The sequence below is a fragment of the Prionailurus viverrinus genome, chromosome F1, assembly GCF_022837055.1.
Source record: "Prionailurus viverrinus isolate Anna chromosome F1, UM_Priviv_1.0, whole genome shotgun sequence".
NCBI classification, from domain to species: domain Eukaryota; kingdom Metazoa; phylum Chordata; class Mammalia; order Carnivora; family Felidae; genus Prionailurus; species Prionailurus viverrinus.
Window position 1 is genome coordinate 41,402,402 of NC_062577.1, and position 27,577 is coordinate 41,429,978.

General features: G+C 58.3%; 1 protein-coding gene across 5 annotated transcripts; it reads left to right on the forward strand.

Annotated features, from left to right (window-relative positions):
- On the forward strand, nucleotides 1-27,463 carry CDK18 (cyclin dependent kinase 18). 5 transcript variants are annotated; one of them, XM_047841506.1, is made up of 16 exons: nucleotides 1-152; nucleotides 17,753-17,902; nucleotides 18,088-18,227; nucleotides 18,824-18,949; nucleotides 19,773-19,829; nucleotides 20,643-20,757; nucleotides 20,963-21,057; nucleotides 21,281-21,343; nucleotides 22,259-22,382; nucleotides 22,484-22,604; nucleotides 23,374-23,471; nucleotides 23,700-23,805; nucleotides 23,931-23,973; nucleotides 24,643-24,733; nucleotides 25,052-25,129; nucleotides 25,886-27,463. In XM_047841506.1, the coding sequence occupies exons 2-16, from the start codon at nucleotides 17,779-17,781 to the stop codon at nucleotides 25,918-25,920; spliced, it is 1,416 nt and encodes a 471-aa protein (XP_047697462.1). In that variant the 5' UTR covers nucleotides 1-152; nucleotides 17,753-17,778; the 3' UTR covers nucleotides 25,921-27,463. The 5 variants fall into 5 exon arrangements, with proteins under 5 accessions (XP_047697462.1, XP_047697459.1, XP_047697458.1 ...); XM_047841503.1 differs by lacking the exon at nucleotides 1-152 and adding an exon at nucleotides 320-426; XM_047841502.1 differs by lacking the exon at nucleotides 1-152 and adding an exon at nucleotides 12,556-12,746.
- Nucleotides 27,464-27,577: the final 114 nt, after the last annotated feature.

Here is a 27,577-nt window from a genome sequence, read left to right on the forward strand (position 1 = left end):
CTCTGGGGAGCCGCTCACCTTTCCGGAGCAGGGGAAGCAGCCCCGCGCCCGGGCAGGGACCCCAGCAGGGCGCAGGGCACGGAGCCCAGCCCCGCGGCACCCCGGCCGTCGCGGGCGGGACCCGGCGCGCCGCGGCCCCCAGGACACGCGCGGTGAGTCCCGCGGGCGACGCGCCGTGTCCGGAGAGCTGGGCGGGCGGTGCGCCGGGGGAGGAAGGGGGCGGTCGGAGGAGGGGGCACCGCGGCGCCGGGTAAACCGAGCAAAGGTAAGCGGAGCGGCTCTTAAAGGCGCCGGTCTGCTTTTGCCCTGGGGCGAGAGGTTGGAGGGAAATGCCGGAGCGCCGCGGGGAGATCGGAGATCACGAGGCGTAGGGGCCAGTGTGCTGGGGGTGGGTGATGCCCCGTGCGGCCCCCTCCCAAGTTCCAGGTGCGCTATTTTGCAGCCGCAGCTTTCCCCCACCCCCCACCCAGGGAGTCTCCGCCGGGACTCACTTTGGCCCCCGGGCTCCGGTCAGAACCCTAGGAAGCAAAGTTTTCCACCCAGGCTCCGACCAGGCGCTTTCTAGTCGCCCTTCCTTCTGGAAAGGGCAAGGGTCAGGAGTCTCCGGGTGACGGGAGAACCCGCGAATGTGGGGCCAGATCGCGCCTTGAAGGGCTTTCTGGGCTCCGGTGAACTTTCCAGAGTGGCAGGCTGGAGGGTGGGAGACCAGAGCCCTGGGGTGAAGGTGGAAGGACACGCGAAGCCCTGCAGGTTCCAGCGCTGGGGAGAGGGGGATGGATTGGGGCCTCTGGGGATTGCTGCCTCTTCTCTGCCCACCAGGGAGACCACGGGGGCAGCGGCCCCCACCCCGCAGCAGTCGTGGGCGAAGGGTTAATAATACAGCGGTGGGGAAGGGCGGGCGGCCTGTTGCGCTATGTGGCTGGAGGATTCTGCTGTATGGGGGGGGGGGGGGTTGGAGGGAGAGGATCGGGGATCTGAAATCGGGAATGGGCTGGAAGCCTCTCCCCTCTCCCTGTTCATGGCAGGGGTTCCCTGGAGCTGTCTGCAGGCCCTGTGGGCCTCCGGCTGTTGAGACAGTGACTGATTTTCTGTGCTGTGGGGTCAGCACGCCCCTAGGCACCAGTGGCCTCTTTAAGGCTCTCCAAACCCTTTCCTGACAGGGAGGCGGTGGGGAGGAGGGGGGGGAAGGTGGGGGGCCTGCAAAGTTAGGGTGGTGTGAGGAGTGGGGGGAGGTCAGCTCCCCCCGAATCTCCTCCCTCCCCCCAGCCTAACCCTCAGCAGTTCCCCAGCTGCGGCCTGGGCGCTGTGACTCACTACCAACACCAGCTTGCCCCTCCTGGTCAGTACCCTGTGAGATACAGCATGTTCGGTGGCGTTTTCCACTGGGCATGGGCACACGGCACATTCCAGGACGCTGGCCTGAGGGAGCAGAGGCCTCCAGGATGCTGGGAGGACGGGCTGACAGGCACTGCCGGCCCTGGGAGAGCCCCTACCTTTAGTGTGGCCTTGGGAGGGGGCTGGAAAATTGCTGAGGGTGGAGGGGAGGCAAGGATGGGCCCAGGCAACACTGGCTTCTGGGTTTGGGTCTGCATCTTGAAGGCGGTCTGGAGAGAGGGTCACCTTGCCACAGCAAAGCTACTGTCTCGGATTACTCTGTCCCAGCCACCTCCTGTTTGGACTGATGAACCTGTGAGGCAGACCTCCCCCCACCCCTGCAACCTCACCGCCCATTAGGGTTCTGGGACTCTCCCTGCTGTCTGCCCATGCCCTTCCAGGAGCCTGGAGCCTTTGTTCTTCCCATATTCACGGGGCTTCCCGGAACCAGAGTAGACTTCAGTAGTTACATCCGATTTCTGAATGCCTTGATGGCTCCCATTTATAGACTATCTACTGGGTGCCAAGCAGTGTCTTACCCGGCTTTATAAAGTAGGCATTACTAGCCCTGTTTTACAGGCAAGGAAACAGAGAGTCTGAGGGGCCAACTTTCCCAGAGGCCCGCATAAGTGGGATCCAGCCTTCTTTCGTCCGACCCCGAGCTCCCTGCTCGCAGTCCCTGCCCCATCAAGGGAGATCCCAGCCCACTCTGGGGGTTCTCTGGTTTGACGTCAGTCCTCAGGAGAAGGAAGGATGGGTGTGGTGCTCCGAGTAAATGAGGCCCCCCTGCTTGTCCTGTGCCAGGCAGAGCCAGGCTTCTCCACGGGTCGCAGGAGAGAAGGCACCAGATCTGAGGAACAAGTGGGTTCTTGGTCTGAGATCTCCTGGGATCCAGCCGCCTGCCCTGGAAGCCACCCCCCAGGGCCCAGGGGACGTGGAGCTGCCTTTACGGCTGTACTTGTTTTCTCTGTAGACCCAGACTCTGTCGTCGGCCGGCCGGGCCCAGGCAAACACGCCCCATGCTGTAGGGTGGAGCCTGGCTTGTCTTCTCAACTGCTACCCCAGCCATGCCTCTTCTTTCGGGGGTCACCCTGTCTGGGATTTTTGTCCGGCATGTCCGTCTATCCCTCCCGATTCCTTTCCTCCCTGAGTTTGAGACCTACACGGGAGGGCAAACCCAGGGTCTTGTTGGACTCCGGCTCCAGAACATACAAGCTGTGTGACTCCCCTCTCCCCAGCAAACTCCTGAGCTTCTCTCAGCCTCAGTGTCCTCATCTGTGAAATGGGGCTCATCGTAAGGAGGATTGTCACATGAGTTAAATAAAACAACTCCTAGTGCCTGGCACGCAGCAGATGTTAAATGACTGTTAGCTGTACCGTGGAAGGTTATTTGGGAAGGAAATTTCCTAGTTATCACACCATGCCTGGCTCTGGGGTAGAGACTGAGGCAGGCTTTCCTAATTCCAGCAGGCTGGGCCCTGCACATCGTTTCTGCTCTTGCAGGTTGGGAAAGGGTTGGATGGAAACCTGCCAGGAGGGGACCAGGAGTCTGTGTGGTAGGGACTCCGCCCTCTAGTTCCCAGCATGAGTGAGGGGGGCACCGGAAGCTGGAAAACCAACAGCCTCCTGCTGTGACAGGCCTCTGGCGGGGCCTCCATTTCCTGGGGTAAGGAGACCCTTGCTCACTACTTAATTAATTACGGTCCCTGTTTGGCTCTGTTGTCCATGAGGGAGTGGCTGGCCTGGGTCCAAACTCACCTGATCAGCTTTACCTCGTTGGGAACAAGTCACATTTCTCTTCTCTAGCCCTGTGTCCTGCCCTAACCCCTTCTCTCCCCCACCCTGGACCCTTTGCCTTTGCCCTCCTGGCGTGAGCTGCTGAGTGGGCACTCTGCCATTTCCCGGGGGTGGGAACACGCCACGGTTAGTCTTGTCTCGTCCTGGTCCCCACAGCGGCGTGCACACCCACAGAACCCAGCGCTGAGGCTGGGCTTCTGGCCGTTGGGGCAGGGGGCTGGGGTCCCGGGGGTCGCCCCAGAGCTGGGGGCCGGGCCCAGCAGGAGCTGGCCAGTGGTGCGGCAGCAGATGAAGGAAGAAGGAAAGCTGTAGGCGCATCTCAGCCAGAACTCCTGTCTGAAGGAGAGCCCATCTGCTTCTGAAATCTTCCCAGTTTCGTCTGCAGAGGGGGAGGGGTGGGCAGGCAAGGAAGAGGTTTAGCTTACAACCAAAAAGGGTCCTGAAGCTCCCTGCAGGCATGAGTGTCCCCACTGAGACAGGGCACCCTGGTGGCGGAGACACTGGCCAGAACTTCTGAAGGGACGGTGGTGAGAGCCTCTTTCTTGGAACCGCGGATGGTTCACCCTGTGCTGCCACCGCACCTACCGACGTTCAGGTCTTCCCTGGAATTAGGGGGGGCCGGGGGGGGCCGGGGACAGACAAGAGGACTCCGTAACGGCTGATGCCTTCACTCGTTCTTTACAAGTGCCCGTCTAATGTCCTGCATGGGTGGGGGCATTTTACAGACTTTGAGGTTCGTTCAAATCCTGCCCCTGCTGTTCAGTGAGCGGTGGGTCTAGGTGAAGGGACTTGTTCACCCAAGGTTCAGTTTCCTCATTTAGAAAACGGGGAGAGTCACAGTATTACTTCGTGTGGTTACGAGGATGTCCGTGAGGTCGTGGCCACAGCACTCCTAGCTTTTTGCCTCACCTCGTGTCGTCATCGAGGAGCGGTGGCCAGCGGAGTCACTGGGACACACGTAGCAGTTCTCGGTAGCCTGGCCTCTGCATGGCCCCTGTAGAAACCAGGGCTTAGGCCTCAAATCCAGAAGGGCAGTATTCCTAAGCCATTTCCACCCTCCCTCATTCCAGGCACCTTCTGCATTTTTATTGTTATCGTGGTAAGTTCCAGCAGAACTCCAGAATGGTTTCTGTCCTTACATCTTGCCTCCCTAAAGAAACCCACCCTTTCTTGCCTCTGGGGGTCCCTTCAGGAACCGGGGCTGCTTCTCTCCCCTGGCCCCAGCCATCCAGCAGAGGAGACCCTTGCTGGGTGACCGGTTTGGGTCCTTCCCCGTGTCTGTGGCAGGGTTCGGTGCCTGGAAGCAGGTAGGAGGTAGGTCCTGTGCCGGAGGGTATCCCTCGTAACGTCAGCTGTGCTGGGTCTCCAGACCACCTCTGGGATGAGGCCAGACGAGGGGTCCCAGAGCCCCTCCCTGTTCCTGGTACGGAGCCCAGCGGGTACCCTCCATGTGGCTGGGCTGGGTGCCGTGTTCTGGGCTGAGGCCATACCTGACATGGCTTCTTCCCTAGGCAAGCGGGTCCTTGGGTGGGCTGATGATTGTCTAGGTGATATTGCCCTGTGCGGAGAGAACTATCTCTGGGCAGGTCCTTGCGGTCCCTGAGGGAGCAAAAAGGGCATTGCACTTACAGTCACAGGCCCTCAGTTCTGGTCTCAGCTCGGCCTCTTCAGCCTGAGTGGTCTTGGGCAGCCCATTCCCCTGAGTCTTGCCTTCGCCTGAAAAATGAGGGCACAGATCAAGGGATTTCTAAAGCTCCATGCAAGACTGCTGGTTTGTGGTTCCAGCTTTTGCCGGTCGTGCTGATCAGGTGAGCTGTACTCTGAGACTCCAGGAGGGACACTCTCTCTGCCGTTCTTTTAAACTCTGGAGCACGGACAGGGGCTTCCCCAGTGGAGGCCTGCGGACCTGGTCCCTGCCACGGCTCAGATGAACCAGGAAACCCTGGAAGGCCTCCCCACAGTCAGATAATGAGGGAAAAAAAAAACTCTCAAAGCAGGGGGTGCTGGATTCAAGTGTCACACAGGCACTGGACGCTCGGGGACAAGGGACTTGGCTCTCAGCCGGGTCCAGCCTGTTGCAGTATGGCATGTGAGCTAAGAATGGTTTCTACGGTTTTAAATGGTTGGGGAAGAGTCAGAAGAAGAAAATAATATTCGAAGACATGGAGACTTATATAAAATTCAAGTTTTACTGTCCACGAGTCAAAGTTTACTGGAATGCAGCCACACTCACTTGGTTACATCTGGTCTCTGGGTATTTAAAAAAAAATTTTTTTTTAGATGTACATTTATTTTTGAGAGAGACAGATCGCAAGCCAGGGGAGGGGCAGAGAGAGAGGGAGACACAGAATCTGAAGCAGGCTCCAGGCTCTGAGTTGTCAGCACAGAGCCCGATGCGGGGCTCCGACCCACGAACCGTGAGATCATGACCTGAGCTGAAGTCGGACACTTAAACGACTGAGCCACCCAGGCGCCCCATCTCTGGATACTTTTCTACAAGGCGGGGGCGGGGGGGGGGAGGGTTGTGTGACTGCCGCAGAGACCATATGACCCCCAAAGCTTAAAATATTGACTCTCTGGCCTTTTACAGAAAAAGTTGGCCAATCCCTGTTCCAGATAATTATAGCCCTCCCAAGGCTTGCACTAAACAGTTTCGGAATCTCAATCTAAAAATACTTTCTTTTTATTTTAAAAGAAGTGTTGCTTCTTTTAACATAAGCAATGAATGGCCATTGTGGAAGTATTGGAAGATGCGAATAAGCAAAAAGAAGATGCGACAGTCACCCCCATTCTGCGACCCTGAGCTCACTCCCGTTAGCATTTTAACCTGCATCTTTCTGGACTGTATCTAGTGTTCGTATTTACAAGTCCACACGTGTAAGTGTATACGTATGACACGTGCCTGTCTAGCACACACACAGCTTTACCAGTGGTATACATCTGCCCTTTCCACTTAACAACACATCTCAAACTATTTGCTACATCCGGGCCCAGTGAGGTTTATTCTAGTATTTCAGACCCTGGTGGGGGGACATCCAGCCGGCGGTGGCCCGGCAGGCGGTCAGATCTACAGGTAGCACTGAGGCTCTGGGGCTTGCTGGGGCCGGAGCTGTGGGTCTGGGAGTCATCAGCACGTGGCTGGTGGTTTCCACCACGGGAGAGCATGAGGTCACCAGGAAAGTGTGTGGAGGGGAAGAACAGAGGGCCGGAGGAGCCCGGGCACTGAGGGACAGGTAGAGGGAAGTGAATCTGACAGACGCAAGGGGCAGAGAGAAGCAGGAGGAGAGCCAGGAGGCTGAGGGAGGGGAAGACGGGGCGTGGAGCCTGGGACCGTGCCTGGCCCGGAGCAGGTACTTGTGGAAGGAGCTAGTGTCGAGGAGAAACCAGTGGGGGAGCCTGAGCTCCAGGCAGCAGGGGCCACTGATGGGGGCATGTAGAGGATAAGCTGAACAACTGTGGGATGTTCAGAGGGCGCCTTGGAAGCGGGGAGGGGTGGGAGGAGGTCTGGGCAGAGGGGGCCGCCTGGGCCCAGCCTGGTGGGAGGGAAACCCTGCTGAATGTGAGGAGGCCAGCTTGCCCTAAAGGTTGGGAAACATTGGCCGGGGGTCCTGTTGGAATGTGGGCCAGACTGGGGGTGGGGGGGCCGGGGCGCGACTGGGAGTGGAATATAAATAGGAACGGAGTCGAGAGATGCTGGGAAAGCCTCCCCTCCTGCCCTCCCTGCTCCTGAGACTGAGAGGTCCCCAGGGATGCTAGCGCTTGATGTTAACAAAGATCCCGTGACAGACCACCGTGAAAGCTGGGCTTCTTCCGTGGATGAGGGACAGGGTGGGTGAACTTGATAGGCCTTATTTCTCCTCCTTTTTATCGTGTGGAAGCTGGTGGGCACCGGCCTCTAAACTTCAGCAAACGCAGAGGACACAGGTGTGAGCTGTTTCCTTTGGGACTGTAGGAAAGGTTCCAGACCTTGGGATTTTGAAAACACTAGACTGGGGCCGCCTGGCCCAGTCGGTGGAGCATGCAACTCTCGATCTCAGGGTTGTGTGTTCAAGCCCCATGTTGAGTATAGAGATTGCTTAAAAATTAAATCTAAAAAAACAAAACAAAAACAACAAAAAAATGAAAATGCTGGGCTAGGTGGCTGAGGGACCTTCCTTAAGGGTCTTTATTTTATTTTATTTACATTTATTTATTTTTGAGAGACGGAGCATGAGCAGGGGAGGGGCAGAGAGAGAGGGGGACACAGAATCAGAAGCAGGCTCCAGGCTCCGAGCTGTCAGCACAGAGCCCGACGCAGGGCTCGAACCCACAAACCGTGCGATCATGACCTGAGCTGAAGTTGGATGCTCAACCGACTGAGCCACCCAGGCACCCCATCCTTGAGGGTCTTTAATGGAGCCTGCTGAAAGGAGCGGGCTTCTCACCTGGCAGGGGAGGCGGGCCCGGTCTCGAAGCAGGACAATGTGGGGACAGGTCTTGCCTACACTGCCCCTTGCTGTAGCCTCTGGTCTGGGATGTTCTGCCAGGACTAGAACTGGCAGAAGGGCACCTTGTCCCATTGTATCACTTGCAAATTCAGAGCCTCCCTAAAGATTGCAGACTAGACTTAGCTGGGTCTCAAAAAGGGTCAAAAAGAAAATACGAGAAGATGATACATGAGCCTCCATTCCTTGAACCGTAAGAAGCCAAAGAGAGCAACAGAGAGTGAATATCAGCAGGGTTGGCGTGGGGCCCACACAGAGGGGCTAGAAGTGGACAGTCAGGGGGTCAGGAGGGGTCAAGGTCAAGGTCTGATCCTGGATAATGCACCTGACCTGTGAGGCACTGGGAGTCTGCCCCTGAGGGATGGGAACCCATGAAGAGGGTCCAGGCCCTGTCATCCCCCCTTCCCCACAAGCCCTGTAGGCCCCAATCGATGGTGTTTGGTTGGAAACCCCCCCCCCCCCCACTTAGGACTTTCTCCATCACCAGTCTAGCCATCATGGTGGGTTATCAGCCCAAGTAGAGACCTCTGCAAACCTCACTGAGGGAGTTGTCGTGGGGCAGGCAGCTTCCCCCCATGCCTCAGTGGCCCCCTGGCCCCCACCACTGCCATCAGTGGAGGGCCAGAGAAGGAAGGTTCGGTTACAGCTGAGGCCTCGAGGCCAGTGAGCAACGGACAGTCTCCTGGCTGTTCCTGGCTGTTCTCTTGTCTCTGAACAGCCCCTAGAACTCAGAACTCACACCTTCCAGGTACTCCCTCACTGATCGTTTGAGGGCTCACTCAGTGCCAGGCCCCGGGGATGAAATGACGAGTCAGACCCAGTCCTTGCCCTAACAACTCACAGGCAAACTGGAGAAGCAGACAGGTGAACAGGAACAGTACAGGGTGCCAAGTGCTCTGCTTGGGGACGGCTGGCATGCCGCAGGCTGGGGCCAGTGGGCTTTCCGGTTGGAGGAGAAGGGAGGACCGTCGCAGAGGGCCTCGTGGACGAGTCTGCGCCTCTGTCAGGCCTTGAAGATGTGCGCGTTTCCCTGGCTTTCCCTAGTCCCTGGCCCACCAGTCCTGCCCGTGTTCCAGTTCCCACTGAGAGTCAGGAGAACCAAAGAGGAGCGACGTCCCGGGGGACTAGGGCTGGTTGATTGGGCCGAAGGGCTCGCTTTGGTGTGCCCAGAAGGAGGGCAGGGCCAGGCTCACCCCCATTGTGCTCGAGGCCTACCTGCTTAGAGTAGAGCTGGCCTGATGAGAAGAACCACTTAGAATCAGGGCCTTGGTTGGGCTGGATGTAGGAAGAGAATCACATATGCCTCACACAGAGAGAGCACCCTGGAGGTTCAAGGGGACCTTGGGGGGTGGAAGGAGGACAATGGGCCTCGTCCCCATTATAGCTGCAGAGGGAAGAGCTTGAAACAGGCCATTGGGGTGCAGTGGCCCGATGGGCTCATTCACTCCACGAACACGGACTGAGCACCTTGTAGGTTCCTTACGCTGTGTAAGATGCTGGGAAAACAGCTCACAGAGCCCCTGCTCTTGTCCCGAAGGACATCACAGTCTAAGGACAGATATTCACAGGCTGGAATGGGAGCGACAAGGAGGAAGCATCCCATTTTACCTAAAGGAAGGAGGTGCGGTCACATGTGACTTTCCAGGGAAAGCAACACTGGAGTTGAGAAGCAGTCTTACCAACCCTCCATATGGGGGGTTAACTCCATAACCCTCCAGGGAGGGGTGAGAGCCGAGACTCCAGAAGGAGACAGATCAAAACACAAGAGGCCTAGTTGGCTGGGCCCTGGAGTTTGGACTTTTGTCTGAGGGCAATGTTATTTTGAAGGATTTTAAAGAGGAGAGTGATATTGTCAGAAAGTAGCCAAGAAAGTTAAGTCTGGCAAGCTTCTTGGCGGTTGGATCGGGGATTAGGTATTCTCTCCACTTAGCGGACAAGGAAACTGAGGCATGGGGGGGGTCTTCCCAGGTCACGGTGCTGGTAGGTGGGAGAGCTGGGGTTTCTTCCATACTCCGAGCAGCAGAGAATTTCGGAGAGCAGGCCTGGACAGCATGTGGCCCTCACTCTAGGACAGTTCCATCAGGTGGGACCCTGCAGGGGTAAATGGTGCATCTGTCCAGAGAGCAGAGGCCCCCCTGAGCCCCAGACACTTCACCTCCTGACCATGCTTCCTGCGGGTCAGCTCGGCTGGCTCCCGGAAGGCCTTCCCCGCCTGCTTCCTGCATTCCAAACAGAGGCTGCGGGCAGCGTCTGTTCACTGGCAGGGCGGCTGTGGGCCTATCTGTCCTCCTCGAGGCTGGCCACCCAGAATGCGCCAGGCTCCCAGCCTCCCATCCAGGCCGGAGCTGGGGCGGGGGTGAGGTCCGTGATGGGGGCTCCGGGGCTTCTGCTGTGGCAGCAACTTCAGGCAGCCGTGGGGTGACTGGTGGGCTTGAGGTTTGTCACAAGCTGGAGAAACCGAAGCCCCACGCTGTGCAGGGCAGGGGCAGCCAGAGGAGGGCAGAACAGGTAATATCTGCAAGGCTCCCTGAGGCACGCTTCTCACTGGGAACAGGGCATGTCTCTGAAGTCCCAGCTCATGACGGCTGCAAACTTGCTCGGCCGTGGCCTCTTGTTCTTTTGAAACCCGCCCAAAGCGGCAGAGTGACCGGGATTGGGGGCAGGGAGCGAGCAGCAGAGGGTGCCCTGAGGATCCTGGCCAGTGGGCAGCCTTTGAGACTGAGGCTCAGACCCTCTGGGCTCCAGAAAGTGGGCAGTTGGGAGTTTTGTCCTTGGAGCCCTGTCCCCGGGACCACCGAGACAGGGATCTAAAAAAGAAAAGAAAACGGGACGAAACCAGAAGAGGGGCTGGGAGAAGCATCTGACTTGTTCCTGGAACCCAGTAGGTGCTCACCACGTGCCTGTCTGCTGTATGTCACCGGCACCGGGCAGAGAGAGCAGAGCACCCTTGTGGGAGAGGCACTTGAAAAGTCCTCACTGTGGCCCTGGGAGATTATGCGCGTTCTCGGACTGTGTCCATCACAGGGCCGCCCGGTGGCCCTAGCGGTTCGGGGAAGCCTTGGAAGACCCCAGGCCTGAACCGTGTGCAGGGGGTACAGGTGCTGGAGCCGAGCTAGGGTTGTGGGGAGCGGGGAGAGCAAAGCCGGGGAGCAAGGGGGCTGGATCGAAGGACCTTGGGTGCAGGCTGCAGATTGGGGCTTTATTTAGGGAGAAGGCAAAGGGCTTCTCGGAAGGGTTTGCTGAGAGGAATCTCAAAGCCTGGCTCCCTGGAGGTTAAGGGATGGAGCTGACCCCTGCCTTCCACGTTAGTATCACTTCCGTGAGGTGGACGTTCCTACCCAGCTTCCCTGGATGCTCTGCCAACCTCCTCTGCCTCCATAGCTTCCCGGTAAGGGCCCGGCAGGTGGTAGGCGGGAGGGGCTGGGAGAGACTGTCCTGGGGTCGGGGGCAGCAGGCTGTGTCCGGACTACCTGTGCAAAGGGCCTGTGGACCGGCCTGGCCTGCTGTGGGAGCTTTCTCCCCTCTGAGGAGCCATGCCCTGCATGGCTTTGGAGAGTTGTATCAGTCTGAGCAGGGGTGGGGGGAGGGGGGGGGACCCTGCCTGCCTGGCCTTTCCCTCTTTGTCAGGGGATTCAGGCCTGCAGATAGCTGGCGGGCTCCTGCCTCCTGCCCCTCTTCCATCCGGGGTCTCAGAGCCCTTCACAGGCTGTAAAGAGGTGTGCGAGGGACGTGTCTGATGAGCTTGATCTGGGGCCTCTCTTCCGGCACATCTTTGCATCTTAGCAGGGGCTTGAGAGAAGACAGAGAAGAGCTGACATCTCCTAGTGTCTTCCTTGTGCGGGCTGCACCGTGTCCGGGTGCTCTGTGCCTGCACACAGGTGCCCACTGGACATCAACACTTGCCCCAAACCCAGTTCCTGGGCTTCCCTCCAGAACCTCCATCCCAGCTTTGCTCACCTGCACCGATGGCCACCCCATCCTTCCACGTGCTCCAGCCAGAGCCCTTCAGGGTCCCGCTTGACTCCCTTCTGTCACCCCCTGGACAAATCCGTCCGTAAATCCCTTTGGCTCCACCTGCAAGATATATCCAGAAGCCAACCACTTCCACTGCTCCCATGCTGGTCTCAGCCACCACCATCTGTCACCTGGATCTCTACAGGAGCCTCCTGACTAGGCTCCCCGCTTCCTTCCTTGCCCATACGGTCTGTTCTCAACACAGCAGCCAGAGGTACCCTGTTAAAATCTAAGTGGGATCATGTCAGTCATCTGCCAGAACCTTCCTGTTCCCTGTGGGGACCAACACCATCTGCTCCGTGCTCGTCCATGGCCTCCTCTGCAACCACACTGCTGTTCGTAGAGCACACTAACACTTCTGCCTCAGGACCTTTGCACCTCCTGTTCCGCACTGATCTGCTCCCCCCCAGGTTCGGCATGACTAACTCCCTCGCCTACACCTTCTTGGAATTCTTCCTAAGGTGTCGCTTCCCCATGGAGACCTTCCTGACCACCCTGTTTCAGGTTGCAACACCCCACCCCCCCACACTCCATCCTTCTTTGCTACTTTGTTTTCCTCCATTGCACTTGTCGCCATCTAACATCCTGTGCATTTATGTATTTGTTTGCTTGTCTGCTGCTCCCCACCATTAAAATATAAGTACCATGAGGGCAGGAACTATGTCTGTTTCTTTCATAAATGGATTCGCAGGGTCTACAACAGGGCATGGCATGTAGTAGCTGTTCAATAGATACTTGTCAAATGAAGGACCGGAACCAAAGCTAAGAGAGATCATAGAACATCACTGCCACCATCCAGCCCTGCTAATGTAACACCAGGATTTGAATTTGGTTTTTAATTTGGGGCGGGGGTGGGAGAGACCCGGAACAGGAAACAGCACTCACAGCCTCGTCCATAGGGAGGGGTGGGGCGGGGAGAGCTCCCCTTAGGAGAAGCAAGGAGCCGTGTGGTCACGGAGTCTGTGCGCTCGGCAATGACCAGGAAGTTGCCGCATGATTTTGAGCAAGTCAGCTCTCATCTTGGAGCCTCAGCGTCCTCCCTGCCTGGGCCAGCAAGGGGGTTGCAGTGGTGGATCTGTAAGTGCTGCGGCTGACATTCCAGAAGTTCAGCCCTTCATCACTGGGTGCATGGTGGCCTCTGGGCAAGTGTCGGTTTCCTACCGGCCGGTTCCTCCTGTGCTGCCCGCTTCTCTGGCCCCAGCAGGAAGCTCCGGGCTGGCCGGTGTATGCCCGGGAGGAAGTGACAGCAGGTAGGCTGAGAGCTTTAGGCTTCCCTGGCAGGGGGTGCAGGAGGGAAGGCCTAGTTGGGCATCTGCTTGTGGAGGGTCTACCCCACAGTTCCTGAGGGGGGCCCTTCTGCTTCGACATGCCCCCCCCCCCCCCAGACAGCCCAGCCAGGCCAGCATCCCCCACGCCCATCCCCCTCCTCCCCTGGCACCAGTTGCACGAAGGCAGCCCCAGATGGCTCCCTGGCCCAGGGACAAAGGCCACACTGTGCCCGGCCTTGGGCCGGCCGCAGGCTGGGTCACACTGAGCCCTTCTGTCCCCAGATGGGGGTGAGGGGCAGACGGCACCAAGGTGACAGGCCTTTTTCCTGTCTCCCTTCCCCCTTGACCCCCAAATCTGAAGAGCCGATTCTCTCAAGGGAAAAGCGACAGAGGCATCTTATGTCTTGAGCTGGGGAACAACTAACTATTCACCACTCCGTCTGCCCTGTCACACCCAAGACCCTGTCCGGCTCAATGCCCCGATTGTCCCCAGCAGAGAGAGACGTCCACTCTCTGCTGTGGCCACCACCCCTGCCGCCTGCTCCACTGTCACCATCAGAAAGTCCATCCTTACATGTGCCCTCTATCCCTCCTGCTACAGTGACAATCACTTCCTCTGGGTCCCGAGTGGGTGGAGAACAGCTGGTCCCCGTCCCTCCGCATCGCGTGGCCCTGCATTCCTGCTTGAGAAGCCGTCCTCTGCTTCACCCTCCTTCCAGCTCCCACCCCACCCTCCACCCCACCCTAGACCCAAGCCGGTGGCTCCTGGCTCCTAACTAAAGTGAGGGGAGAGCAGGAGCAGGTGCAAGTCTTGCAGAAATTGGGGGCCTCCCTCCCCGAAGGCCTTTAATGAGCCCCCCTTCCCTACAGACAAGAGCAAGGGCATAAGATTTATGGCAGCTACTGGTGGATTCCCGAACACAAACCCAGCATGCCATCCCATAAATCCCAGACTGCAGGACGGCTTTATGGGGGAGCCCTGTTTTTAGGAGGGGGCGTGACTAGTCCCTCTTGGCAGAGCTCAGACCTCAAGGAGCCAAGTGACTGCCCTCCCTCCACTGCCGCGAGGCCCTAGGATAACGATGACCAAGCCTGGGGCATCAGTCTGCAGGGCAGACATTCCTCTCCCTTCTGTGCGGTGGTGGTTGGCAGGGAGGGGTGGGGGGTCTGCTGCTTTACTCGGCATGCCTTCCTTCTGCCCTCCTGCACCTCCCCAGCTCTGAGGATTCCCCATCAGCACAGAAGCTGGAAACCGGGGTGAACTACCATCCCTTACCTGGACATCGGATGCTTTTCACCATGGCTCCGTGTCCAGAGCACTGGGGATGCTTCTTTAAAAAAAAAAAAAAAAAAATCGTTTTCCCAGTCCCCATTCTCTGTTCCAGACTCTGAGGGTGAGACCCAGGAATCTGAGTTTTTAAAAATACTCCCTTGGTGCTGCTAATGTTCAGCCCGCTTGGTAAACAATGGACCTGTACGGTGGGGACATCTCCGCTCTCCTGTCCTGCTTGGGAATGGGAGGCCACAGGTAGGACGCGTCTAGATCTTCTTGTCCCCGGAACCCATATGCCGCCGCTCTCACGAAACTTCTATCACGGGACACCCCCTCGCCCTCAGCTGGCTGCCACTACAGCGTGAAGTGGGGTGGCTGCCCTCTGGGAGCTTCCCGTCTGTGAGTCCTACAGAAGGCACCAGGGGCGCCCCGGGGGGGCTCCACCGGTTGAGCATCGACTTCGGTTCAGGTCATGATCTCACGCTTCGTGGGTTCAAACCCCGCGTCGGGCTCTGTGCTGACAGCTCGGACCCTGGAGCCTGCTTCGGATCCTGTGTCTCCCTCTCTCTCTGCCCTTTGCCCTCTTGTGCTGTCTCTCTCTGTCTCAAAAATAAATAAACAAAAAACCAAAACCTTTCCTGATAGACACCCATCAGTGAGTGGTCATTGGACTCCACTGAGGGACTCACATATGTAACTCTGCTTGTTTTTAAATTTATAGATGGGGACTTACGATGATTATGGTGTGCCCAGTTCTGCCACTTTGTGCAGGTGTCTTAAGGACATCATACTGACAGAAAACTGTTAATGCCATGAAAAAGTAGTCTTTTTATGTTGTATTTCATATGTGCGTTACTTAAATTTTTATTAAGGTTGATAAGTCTTGTGCTGCTCAACTGAAAATTTTTCTGACTTGCCTTAAAACTAAGATAAATTCTTTGTTCGGATCCTTAAAATTTTGCACTATAGTTTTATGTTAATGTGTTGATAACCTAGAAAGTGTAAGAATCTGGATTAAAATACGGAGTTTAGCTCTGCCTCAATGGACTAAATTCCTTTGTGCATTTATTCTATGATGACAGATTTAAAATTTTTTTTTTCAACGTTTATCTATTTTTGGGACAGAGAGAGACAGAGCATGAACGGGGGAGGGGCAGAGAGAGAGGGAGACACAGAATCGGAAACAGGCTCCAGGCTCCGAGCCATCAGCCCAGAGCCCGACGCGGGGCTCGAACTCACGGACCGCGAGATCATGACCTGGCTGAAGTCGGACGCTCAACCGACTGTGCCACCCAGGCGCCCCTATGATGACAGATTTTAATAGAACATATGTAATTAGAAAATACATTGGTCCGTCCTTAATGTTATTCTTTGTAAACTAATCAGAATGAGCTTTTGACGTTGATTTTTAAAAATTAGTCTTGTCGGGGCGCCTGGGTGGCTCAGTCGGTTGAGCATCCGACTTCGGCTCAGGTCATGATCTCACAGTTCGTGGGTTTGAGTGCCGCATCGGGCTCTGTGCTGACGGCTCGGAGCCTGGAGCCCGCTTCGGATCCTGTGTCTCCCTGTCTCCCTGCCCCTCCCCTGCTCACGCTCTGTCTCTGTCTCTCTCTCAAAAAAAGTAAATAAACATAAAAATATATATATTTTTTTTAAAAAGCAGAAGAAGGCAGGCCCGAGATGGCAAAGAGCCATGGAGGAGTGGCTGAGGTTGGCTGGCGGGAATGAGCTTAGGGATGGAGAACCGGGAAAGTCCAAGCCTGCTGGGCTTTGCCAAGGAAGCTGGTAGAAGAGCTTCTGATACCTTCTCATCAAAGGTGTCACCAGCCCGAGTTCCTTGAGAACACAGGCCGCGCTTTACTCGCCATCGTGACCCCCGTGCCTTAGCACAATGCCTGGACACAGTAGGTGCTCAGTCCTCATTTGCTCAGTCCTCACTGAACTAAGTGAGCCTCCAGGACCCGCTGACAGAGATGGGCTCGGTAGGCAGCGCAGACCTGAGACCTCTACGCTGAGACCTGCCGGCCTGAAGAAAGAGGGCCTGGCCACCCTCAGTCTCTGGGCTCAGGGTTGCTGCAGGGCCACGACTCAGGTGCATTTGGGGGCAGCTAGGAGCCAGCAGGCCCAGGGAAGGGACCCTTTCCAGGCTGGCTGAGGACAGAGGATGATCATTAAGCAAAGCAAACATGTTACTGACCCATAATCCCTTAAACCGGGAGGATTCCGGAGGGGTCTGGTTGCCTCGGCAATGGGGTACTGGCTAGTGACGGGGCGGAGAGCATCCCCTGGGGATGGGCTGTGCCTGGTGCTTGGGTAAAAGCTGGGAGAGGGTGCAGGGTGCCCCCCTCCCATCACAGGACTGGCCCTGGGTGTCTTCTTGGCAGGCGTCAGTGGGGCCCTTGTGAGGCCTCTCAGTCCCCCTGCAGCTGAGGGAGGTGTGGGCAGAGCGGGATGAGGGCAGCCACACCGAGAGCTTATGAAATCATGGAGGAGAGCAGGGAGGGGGTGATTTGGGGAAGCGAGGTGGGCCAGCCCTGCTCTGGTTTTCAGGGCAGGATAGAGAAGAAAGTGTCTGTAGGAAGAAGCAGTCTTACTGGGTGGCTGGGGGTGTCCCCTCACTCAGAGGGCAGGAGGGCTGGGGAGCCACAAGGAGGGAACCCTTTCTGGTTGGGACAGGGGCCTTGGGGGTGAGCCTAGCAGCCCACCCTCTTCCCCCATTGTGTTCTCTGCAGTGGACACCCTGCCGCCCTCGGGGCTCTGCCGAGGGACGGGCCCAGCCTCCCGTCCCTGGGGCCCTCTTTTTCCGGCAAACTTCTGTGTTTCCCCTGAGACCTTCAGCTGCTCCTGACCTCCCTCCAGCTGGAGAGATGGGGCCAGGCCCGCTCAGATGCATATGTCCCCTCCCTTGTCCCTTCCTTCTCTTCTCCTGTCTCCCAGGGACCTAGGACAAGCCAGAGAGGGACCTCCAGGTGTCAGTAGCACGATGAAATGGGAGTTGGGGCCAGATTCTGTCACAAAGCTGTAGGCAGAGCTGATGTTCAGCTTGTGGGCGTCAATCAGCAAGGCTTACTGGCTGTTCGCATACTCAGGCTCTCACATACAAGTTGGTAAAGAGCTATTTGGCCTGAGCGTCACCGAGTTCTGGTCCCCTTGCTGCCACTCGAGGCCTCTTTTGAGAACCTTCTAGACCTCCAGCAGCTAAAAGGTTACCATCTGGCCCCGGTGAGGCCCCCAGGGTCCTGCTGGCACATCGTGCGGCTATTATGAGCAGTACTTTGCTATACTGATTGATTCATGGTGTGACCATCTCCCCCGGGGGGCAGGGGATCCTGGGGGAACGAGATTCGCAGGGAGGAAGAGGGCTGCTAGGTCCTCCCCTCTGGGGGCTCGAACTTTGGTTAAGAAGATGCAACCCCAGCTTCTGGATGCAGGGCCCCAGAGCTCGAGGGGCAGACGGAGACCAAGACCCAGAATTCACATCTGGTGTCAGCACGGACCCGGTGCCGTGTCCTCACCTGCCCTTCTCCCCTCTCCCGTCTTAGGCCCTGCTGCCTGGTCCCTGCTGACCATGAACAAGATGAAGAACTTTAAGCGTCGTCTTTCCTTATCCGTGCCCCGCACAGAGACCATCGAGGAGTCCTTGACCGAGTTCACAGAGCAGTTCAACCAGCTCCACAACCGGCGCAATGAGGGTGAGGTGTCTGCCCCCCCACCCCCGCCCCATCCTTGATGCTCCCCCACGGCCCCTCCTGGCCCGTCCTGACCACGCCCTCACTGCTGGGGAAGGACAGAGGTGGGGCAGCAGACTCCCCTCCCCACCCCTCCCCTCCCTCCGGGGCAGAGGGCCGGGGTGGGCAACTCATGCCTCTGCTCTCAGACCTGCAGCTCAGTCCTCTCGGCAGAGACCCCCAGCCGGCGTCCAGCACCTTCTCCCCGACAGACAGCGGGGAGGACCCTGGGCAGCTGTCCCCGGGCATGCAGTACCGGCGGCAGAATCAGCGCCGCTTCTCCATGGAGGTGAGGGGCCCAGGGCTCTGCCCTGTGCAGGTGACAGACGCGTCTACAGCGTATGCCCAAGGAGGGTGGTTGCGTGGGAGCCAGACTTCATGGGTTCAAATCCCAGCTCCGCCACTATTCAGCTCTGCGACCTTGAGCAAGTTTCTCAAGCACTGCATACCAGTCTCCTTGTGTCAAAATGGCCATCGTGGAGATTAGGCAAGTTAATATATACCAAGTGCATAGAACAGTCCCGGTACATGGCAAGGGCTGGACAATTTGATTATTGTTCTTGTGACCCGTATGCATGTGCCCAAGTAAATGAAAAACAGGCTTACAGAATCACAGCGTCTGTAGGAACCTCATTCCGTAGATGGTTATACTGCAGCCCAGAGAGAGGAAGGGACCTCCTAAGGTCACACAGCAACCCCTGTGTGTTCACCTATGTCTCTGAGCACATCTTTGAAGCAGCTGTGAGCCTGGGGCCACAGTCCATGGTTTGGCCCTGCTGGGATTGCTGTACAGGAAAGCCGGGCCCTGGGGGAAAGGCGAGGGTCCCACAGCACGAGGTAACCTGGAGCAAATGCTAGTGTCCCTGTCTCATCCCGGCCACGTAGGACATCAGTAAGAGGCTCTCTCTGCCCATGGACATCCGCCTGCCCCAGGAATTCCTGCAGAAGCTACAGCTGGAGAGTCCAGACCTGCCCAAACCGCTCAGCCGCATGTCCCGCCGAGCATCCCTGGTGAGTCCTAAAAGGGTCAGAGGTCACCAGGGTGGACCATCCTCTCCCCAACTTGGATACATCAGTCCTCATTTTGAGGGTCCCAGCTGAGGCCTGCAGTAGTCTGTGGGCCTCCAGCGCCACCTGCTGGCCTCAGGAGACTCACAAACCTTGTACTTGGTCAACATTCCTTCCCTAGAGGAGTCCCGCCGGGCCTGGGGCTGAGCCCCCAGCCCTCTCTGGGCCCCAGGATCTCCACTGGGGTGAGATCCATAGACCAGCTGGCCCGTGCTTTCCAGTCGCGGACGCTTATCACATTTCCTTGGGAGCATCTTGCAAAAAACATGGACTCTGGTCCCTGCTCCAGATACCTACAGAATCAGATTCCGGGTGGTGGGGTCCAGGAATCTTGTCGTTAAGGGTTGGGTACCACTGAGCTAGAGAAGGTATGCCGATGAGAGAGGCTGCCGGGGAGGCGGGTTCTGAACTGGGTCCTGAAAGGCACAGTTCCTGCCCAGGGGGAGCTGGTCATCCGAGCAAGGCAGAGACAGACAGGGAGAAGGTGTGCGGCAGTCCCATGTGCCCCAGCCCTGGCTCCACACCCTCCACTGCCAGGGGAGGAGGGAACTCTTACTTCCAAGGCTCCTTCCTTTATCACAAGGATAGAGGGGAGGGGCCAAGAGGCAGGATTTGTGGCTGCCCTCCTCCCCGCTAGCCTCTGTTCTTCCCTCTCACCAATGGGGGTCTCATTCCCTTCCCTCCCGGAGGCTGGTTGGGGGGGCGTCATGTATGTGGGGCTACTGGGGCCTTGAAGCTCACAGGACCCTGTGTCTCTCCCTCTCAGTCAGATATCGGCTTTGGGAAACTGGAAACATACGTGAAACTGGACAAACTGGGGGAGGTAAGAGACCGGGCAGGACGCTCAAGAGCAGGGTCAGCGTCTTCCTTGCCCTCCCTGCCTTCTCATTGCCCCCGCCCCACAGAGGCGTACCATTTTGGCCGGCCAGTCTGGCCCAGCCTTTTGCAGGCATTGAGGGGGGCCCAGGTCCTGGAGGACATTGAGGACACAGTGGCCCGTGGGCTCTGGGCATAATCCAGCCCTTTTTTTTTTTTTTTTTTTTTTTTTGCCTGAAAGTACTTCTCTGGATTCAAATCCCTGCTCTAGCATTTGCTAGCTCTGTCGCCTTGGCCGGTCGTATGACCTCTCTCTGCCTTAGTTTCTTCCTCTGGAAATGGAGATGCAATCGCTCTGCCGCCTAGGGTTGTTGAGGCCGGAACAGGTTACTATAATAAGCTCGTGTTTACACTTAGTGCCCGGCACACGGTAAGCACTGGGTGCCGTCCGCAGTTTCTGTTACCGCGTTTGGTGTCAGAGCCTTGGGGTGGGCGGAGGTCTACAGACACAGCCCTCTCCCTCCCGGAACCCAAAGAGGAGACCGACCTGTAAACGTCGACACGAGGAAGGGCAAAACTGGTGTTAGAATAGAAGGGCACCTCGCCTACTGGGGGCCTCGGGGGAGGACAGTGCATCCTGAACAGGGAGGAGGGAGGGAGAAAGTCATAGAGAGGTGGCCCTCGGAGGAAACAGAGAATAGCAGTGAAAGGAGAGGAGGGACGAAGGGCCCAGCCCAAGCGGAGGCACGAGGGGGAGGGTGCTGGACAGAGGACTGTGGGCCCTGAGCGTGGCTGGTGCGGCTGGGGTTCTTGTCCCCAGGGTACCTATGCCACAGTCTTCAAGGGGCGCAGCAAACTGACAGAGAACCTCGTGGCCCTGAAGGAGATCCGGCTGGAGCATGAGGAGGGGGCGCCTTGCACCGCCATCCGAGAGGGTACAACGTCCTAGGGTCCTGCGCTCCTGAGGGCTCCGGGGAGGAGGGCTTCATTGACCTGATTCCCAGTGGGAGCTTGGGGACAGAGGGTCATTGCTGGCGGGGGGGGGGGGGGGGGGGGTGGGTCCCGAGGCTGATTGCGGGAAAAGAGGGAATGAGGGGTTTGTGGGGCCCCAGGGACCCAGGTGGGCCTGTCACCCCACAGTGTCTCTTCTGAAGAATCTAAAGCATGCCAATATTGTGACGCTGCATGACCTCATCCACACGGAGCGGTCTCTCACCCTGGTGTTTGAGTACCTGGTGAGTCGGGCTGGGGCTAGCGGCTTCTCCTTTCAGTGGTAGGGGTGGGGACAGCAGGAGGGGGCAGCCCAGGCCTTGTTCTAGAACCAGGTTCTCAGATGTTCCCATGCGGGAGTGGGCCAGGGGGGCTTAAAGGGCAGCTCGGAGCTTGGGCTCTGCCCAGGGAGGGGCTTCCGGCCAGGGGTCAGGACAAGTCAGGGCTGAGCCAGGCTCTGTGTTCCAGGACAGTGACCTGAAGCAGTATCTGGACCACTGTGGAAACCTCATGAGCATGCACAATGTCAAGGTGAGAGCCTCAAGGAGGGCCGCCTCCCCTCCGACACCCTATCTTGGCACCCACCTGTTTTCAAGCCCAGCATGGGAACCCACGCTCACCAATAGGGGCCCAGCTGCTGAGGTTGCTCAGACCTTCAAGTGTATGAGGGTTGGGGCGCCTGGGTGGCTCAGTCAGTTGAGCGTCCGACTTCAGCTCAGGTCATGATCTCACGGCCCGTGGGTTCGAGCCCCGCGTCGGGCTCTGTGCTGACAGCTCGGAGCCTGGAGCCTGCTTCCGATTCTGTGTCTCCCTCTCTCTGTCCCTCTCCCTGTCACGTTCTGTCTCTTTCTCTCAAAAAATACATAAATGAACATTAAAAAAAATTTCAAATGTATGAGGGTGTGCAAGGTCACTGCCATTCGGGGTAAGCACCCTTCTCTACCCCACCAGTGCAGACACACACCCTCTACCACCATCTAGCTGTTGACATAGAATCCCCTCGCCAGCTCCGAGCACCACTTTCCCATCCGTCAAATGAGTGTATGGATAAAGGGAGGCTTCTGGAGAAGCATAAAAGGATGAGTGACCTCTTCTGGTCATTGTTAAAGAATCAAGGGCACACCTCCCCGCCCAGGCCCTTCCTGGCCCTTCGTGCCCCACCCCCCACCCCCAGCTCCCAGGCCAGAGAACTCTCTGGCCTCCAGCACACCTGATGCCCTCCTCTGTGGATGCGATGCCCTCCTCTGTGGATGCGATCCCCTGGGACGGACGGAGCCCAGGATGGGGAGCAGCGTGGGTAGAACACGAGGTTGCTCTTCTCCAGACACCTCGCTGCCCCTCCGTCCCTGCCCCATCCCCATCCGAACCGTGGGGCAGAGACGCAGGGTCTCCCACGTGGGACACGCTGTGTCCTTCACTCACCGTCCGCTTCCCCTCCTCCCGCAGATTTTCATGTTCCAGCTGCTCCGGGGCCTCGCCTACTGCCACCGCCGCAAGATCCTGCACCGGGACCTGAAACCACAGAACCTGCTCATTAGCGAGAGGGGGGAGCTGAAGCTGGCTGACTTCGGTGAGGGCCACGGCCCGGCAGGGCGAGGGGGGATCCGGCACGGTGTCCTCGGGAGGCAGGGGCTGTGGGGGAGGGAGATCCAGTGACATGTCTGTCCCCAGGCCTGGCGCGGGCCAAGTCGGTGCCCACGAAGACCTACTCCAATGAGGTGGTGACCCTGTGGTACAGGCCCCCCGATGTGCTGTTGGGGTCCACAGAGTACTCCACCCCCATCGATATGTGGTGAGTGAGTGCCGTGGGGCCAAGGTGAGGGGGGGATTCACACCCCACATTCCCTTTTGCGGCCTCAAGTCCCTCTGCAAAGAACTGCCTAACCTTTGACTAGAAGCCATGTGACATCCTGCTGAAGTAGCTGGATACGAAAAACTAAGCCTGGACTACCCCGGGGTTCCCCTGGCTCTAAACAGACCCTCCAAGGCTATGCTTCTGAAATATGCCCCCAGGGACCCCTAGGAGGTGACCAGAGGGTACGGGAGGCCTTCCAGAGTAAACGTGAGGAATCTCCCCCAAGCATCGGTTCTACTGAAAATTTCGGAAAGGATATATTGTTTTTGTGGGAAAATTAACACGCGTATGATTTGGGGTCGAATGAAAAATCAGCCCAGTTTTAAAGCTAAAACACAGGTTTCCGATGAATGGCCACTGTGCTCTGTGCCAGGGGTTCCCCAGGAGAGTGGATTTATGGACTTTCCTCTTCCGGTGGGGGCACACGTGGACAAAGCTTGAGACAGCACTGCTTAAGGATGCCACATGGGTGCAGCCGCAAACTCCACAGCGTGAGGGGAGAGCCGAGAGAAGCCCCAGAGAGAGGCCACGGTGGCGGATTGGGCTGTGCCAGCCTCCAGTGTCCCGGGCCGCCCACCCCAGAGCCATGACCATTCGAGCCACCGTGGCAGGCAGGGCATCCTTGGTGCCCTGGTGGAGCAGCCCTAGGAAGGGCAGATGCGAGGAGGCCCAGCCTGACGCCGCCCCTGCCCATTGCTCCCCGCAGGGGCGTGGGCTGCATCCACTACGAGATGGCCACGGGGAGGCCCCTCTTCCCCGGCTCCACGGTCAAGGAGGAACTACACCTCATCTTCCGACTCCTCGGTCAGTCTCCGGCCGCTCCCTCCCTCTCGCCACCAGGGGGCGCCAGGACTCTGTCCAGCCCAGGCGCCTAAAGGGACTGGGAAGAGGGGCTCCCCCTCGCTCTCAACCGGGCGGCCACCCCTGTGGCCTCGGCCATTCTCTGCCCCCGCCTCCTTCGTTGCACCTTTCCAAGCCGCCCTTGGCTCTGGCCCCTCACCATGCCCTTCCCACCCCCTCTCGTCTCCCCAGGGACCCCTACGGAAGAGACGTGGCCCGGTGTGCTGGCCCTGTCAGAGTTCAGAGCCTACAACTTCCCACGATACCTCCCCCAGCCGCTCATCAGTCACGCTCCCAGGTAGCCGTGCCTCCCCACACCTCCTGGCCTGCTCGTGGTCCCGGCTGTCCCTTCTGGAGGTGGCCACACACACACACACACACCCCCACCCAGATCAGGCTTGTGCCCGCTCCGTTCTTGTGCAGGTTGGACACCGAAGGCATCCACCTCCTGACCAGCCTCCTCCTGGTGAGTGTGCGCCTGGCCGGGCCCAGGCAGCCAAATAGCGCCGAACCCCCATGCCCCACGTGGGCCCTCCGCCAGAGCTCAGGCGTCTCCCCCATCTTCCACCCTGTCGCCCCAACCCAGGCCCAAGAGGGACTTGGGAGTGGGCGTGCTCTGAACTCGAACCTCAGTTCAGACCCACCTACTAGCAGTGTAGCCGTGGGCAAGTTCTAGAACTTTTCTGGGCTTCCTTTTCCTCAACTGCAAAGAGGAATTAATAATTCGTAGTTTTGAAGATGGTCACGAGGACAAATTGAGACCACGGAACACAGTATGGTACCTGTCGTGAAGTAAATACGCAGTGAAGGGTAGTTGGTGGTATCACATGTTAATATTTCTATTATTGATGTTGTGGTCATGGTTGCTTTAGCGTCTGTGTTTCCATCCCAAGAGGAGGTCACTCTCTGGAAGTCCCGTTTCTGTCTTTCTCTTGGTAGTTGGAGACCCTAAGAGTGGAGACCTAGGACTGGCTTGGAGTTGGAGGCTGGCGGCTGGCGGCTGACCCCGGGGGCTCCTGGGTTAGACTGCGGCCCCTTGCATCCTGGCCACCTAATTTAGTGCAGTAGTTGCCCTGCCCAGAGGGGTGCCCAGAGTCCCCAGCCAGGGCCCAATAGCCTACCCTCTGCCTTTCAGTATGAATCCAAGAGTCGCATGTCAGCAGAGGCTGCCCTGAGCCACCCCTACTTCCGGTCTCTGGGGGAGCGTGTGCACCAGCTCGAAGATAGTGAGTGTCTGGGGGAGGCTGGGGGAGGGGGACCAGGGTCACCCCAGAACCAAAGAAGGGGCAGCAGGTGTGGGCGGAAGAGCTGGAGCAAAGAGGCCACAGGTCCCAGTCTAGCCGAGCAGCCTTGGGCCCGGGGCTTCCCTTCCTTGGGTTCTTGTCCGACACTAAGGGGAGAAACTGTGGGATCTAAGACACCGCCTGAAAGGCCCAGTCCTGAATGAAGGGGTTCCCCAGCCAGGAGGTGTGGGGGGCCATGGGCTCCAGGAGCAGGTCGCCCCTACCCAGCTCTCTCCCTGCTTTTTCCCTCCTTCGTCACAGCTGCCTCCATCTTCTCCCTGAAGGAGATTCAGCTCCAGAAGGACCCGGGCTACCGGGGCCTGGCCTTTCAGCAGCCAGGTAGGGGCTCCCCCACCACTCCCCTTATTGGAGTAGACCAGGCAGGCTGCTCCTCCCTCCGGAAGAACAGAGATGGGGCCCACCAGCCCCTCCTGCAGCAGGGAAATCAGCATGGCCTCCGCAACATGGGCCTTACTTCGGGGAACCCGTGGGGAGCGGGGAAGGGGCTGGCTTCCCTATCTCCTGCCCAGGCTTCCTCCTCCAGGGTGTCCCTTGTCAACTCCCACCCCAGACACAGCACTGACAAAGCCCTGATGAAGGTGCGTGCTCTCTCTGGTACATTCACACTCTGAATACTGTCACCTCCATACCATGTCTCTAGGACAGCTGAGGGGGTGACAGGTGCGTTATTCCAGTCTATCCTAAAACACCCCTTATAGCTGGTGCTTGTGTGTGTATATATATGTATTTTCTTAAGTAATCTCTACACCCAGCGTGGGGCTCAAACTCACGACCCCAAGATCAAGCATCACAGGCTCTCCCAACTGAGCCAGCCAGGTGCCCTGAAGTAGGTACTATTAATGCTGAATAATCCCATAATCACCGAATCTGAGGCATAGGGGAGGTTAAGTCACAGTTTCATGCGGCTAGCAAGTAACAGAGATGGGATTTGAACCCAGGACCTGCTGGCTTCTGAGACCATACTTTTGCTGGCTCTGTCAGAGTGGCACCGGAGCACGGCCGTCCCTCCCGATCTCAGGCCCCCTTCTGCCCAGGCCCCTCTCTGCAGCCCCACCTCTCCCCTCTGTTGTCCAGGACGAGGGAAGAGCCGGAGGCAGAGCATCTTCTGAGCCGTGACCCCCCTGCTGCGGCCCGAGAGACGAGAGGTCACAGTGAGCACAACCACAGGCAGGACGGGGCCTGCGTGGCCCCAGCAGGACTGAGGAGCAAGGGCTGATGGCTGGCCCAGAAGACCTCTGGCCATGGCTGTTTCCTCTTCCTGCTTCCCACATGCCTCCCCTGCAGCCTTCACCTACACACCACACCGTCTGTCACCGGCCCTGGAGCCGGGGCGGGAGCCGCTGTCCTAGGAGGAGACGAGGGGGCGGGGAGGGACCTCAGACCCTGTCTCACCCTGAAGTGCTCGGGCACCAGCGTGGGACCCACACAGGCGGGAGACTCCAGGGGCCAGACTGAGCACCGTGCCCAGGACATGGGCAGCACCGTGCCCCCCCACCCCTGCCCACACTTCACTCACCCTCTTCCCCTCTGAGATCAGGAAGCGGCACGGCACCCTGTCTAGGACCCTGGAGTCCTGCGTGCCAATGTGTGTGCCAACGCCCACCCCCCCCCCCCCCCCGCCACTCGAAGGGAGGGTGTCCCGGGAGCAACAGAGAGAATAGCAGCCCACCCCCCCTTCTGCACACCCTCATCATGTTCCCATCCCCTCTCCTGGCCAGAGGCCCCATATGCTGCTGGAGTCCAGCTGAGTCCAGAGGTGGCCTGGTACCACCAGCTTCACTCTGTCACCTCAGCTGGCTCCCACCCCTCTTCCTGGTCTGAACGGGATTGCCTTAAATTGGCAGGTGGTAGAGCACTCACTGCCCTTGGAGCTCTGACCCAAGCTCCTGCCTGTCCACCCTTTCCCGAGAGCGGTTCCTGCTTATCGAGCCCGGGCGCTGATCAGCCGGCCCTGGGCCAGGGTCCTGGGGGTGACACGCAGATATGCAAGGTCACCCTGACACTGGTGCCAGGCCGGCCTCGGCTCCTTGGGGCTAGCACAGCCCCTGCCCCCCCCCCACCCCGTTCCCTCCTTGCCACCCCTGTGTCCCTATCCATGCTCCACCCAATCCTGGCACCGCCTCCCCATACCTCTGCCCACCCCTCTCCCCAGAGGGTAGGGTGTAAATGCCACGGTCTGAGGTGGAGGAAGGTGGGATAGAACACACAGGCTTTGATCCTGAGAGGCTGGGAGTATGAGGGGCCGCAGCCCCAAAGGAGGCGCCCTCACCACCCCTTCAGAGCACGCCTGTTGTATCCCCAAGGTCTCCTCAACACTTGGCCGAATCGCGAATGGCAAGGCCAAGAGGAGGCCAGGCCCGGCCTTGCTACACAAGACCCCTGCCCAGCCCGACCCCTCAGCCCGAGGGGCAGCCCTGGAGGGTCTTGGCCTCCCCACAAGTCCCTCCCTTCCTCCCCCACTGTACTGTGAATGTCCTGTGACTCAGCACAAAGACAGATAATATATTTAATTCATGTTGTACAGAAAGGAGCAAGCAGTCTGTACCGAAAAGCTGATTTTGACAGATTGATGCCAAAGATGGACGACTGAAGGCCCTTCTCCAGGCCTCGTGAGTGCGGCTGGGGCGTGCTTGTAGATGTATATATATACAAAGTGGACAGAGAGTTTGGTTTGTGTGGATCTCTGAGCCCACCCTGGGCTTGGGCGGGGTTCCCTGTACCCTTTCTGCTGGATTCCGGATGCTGCCGCCTCCAGGGCCGGAAGTC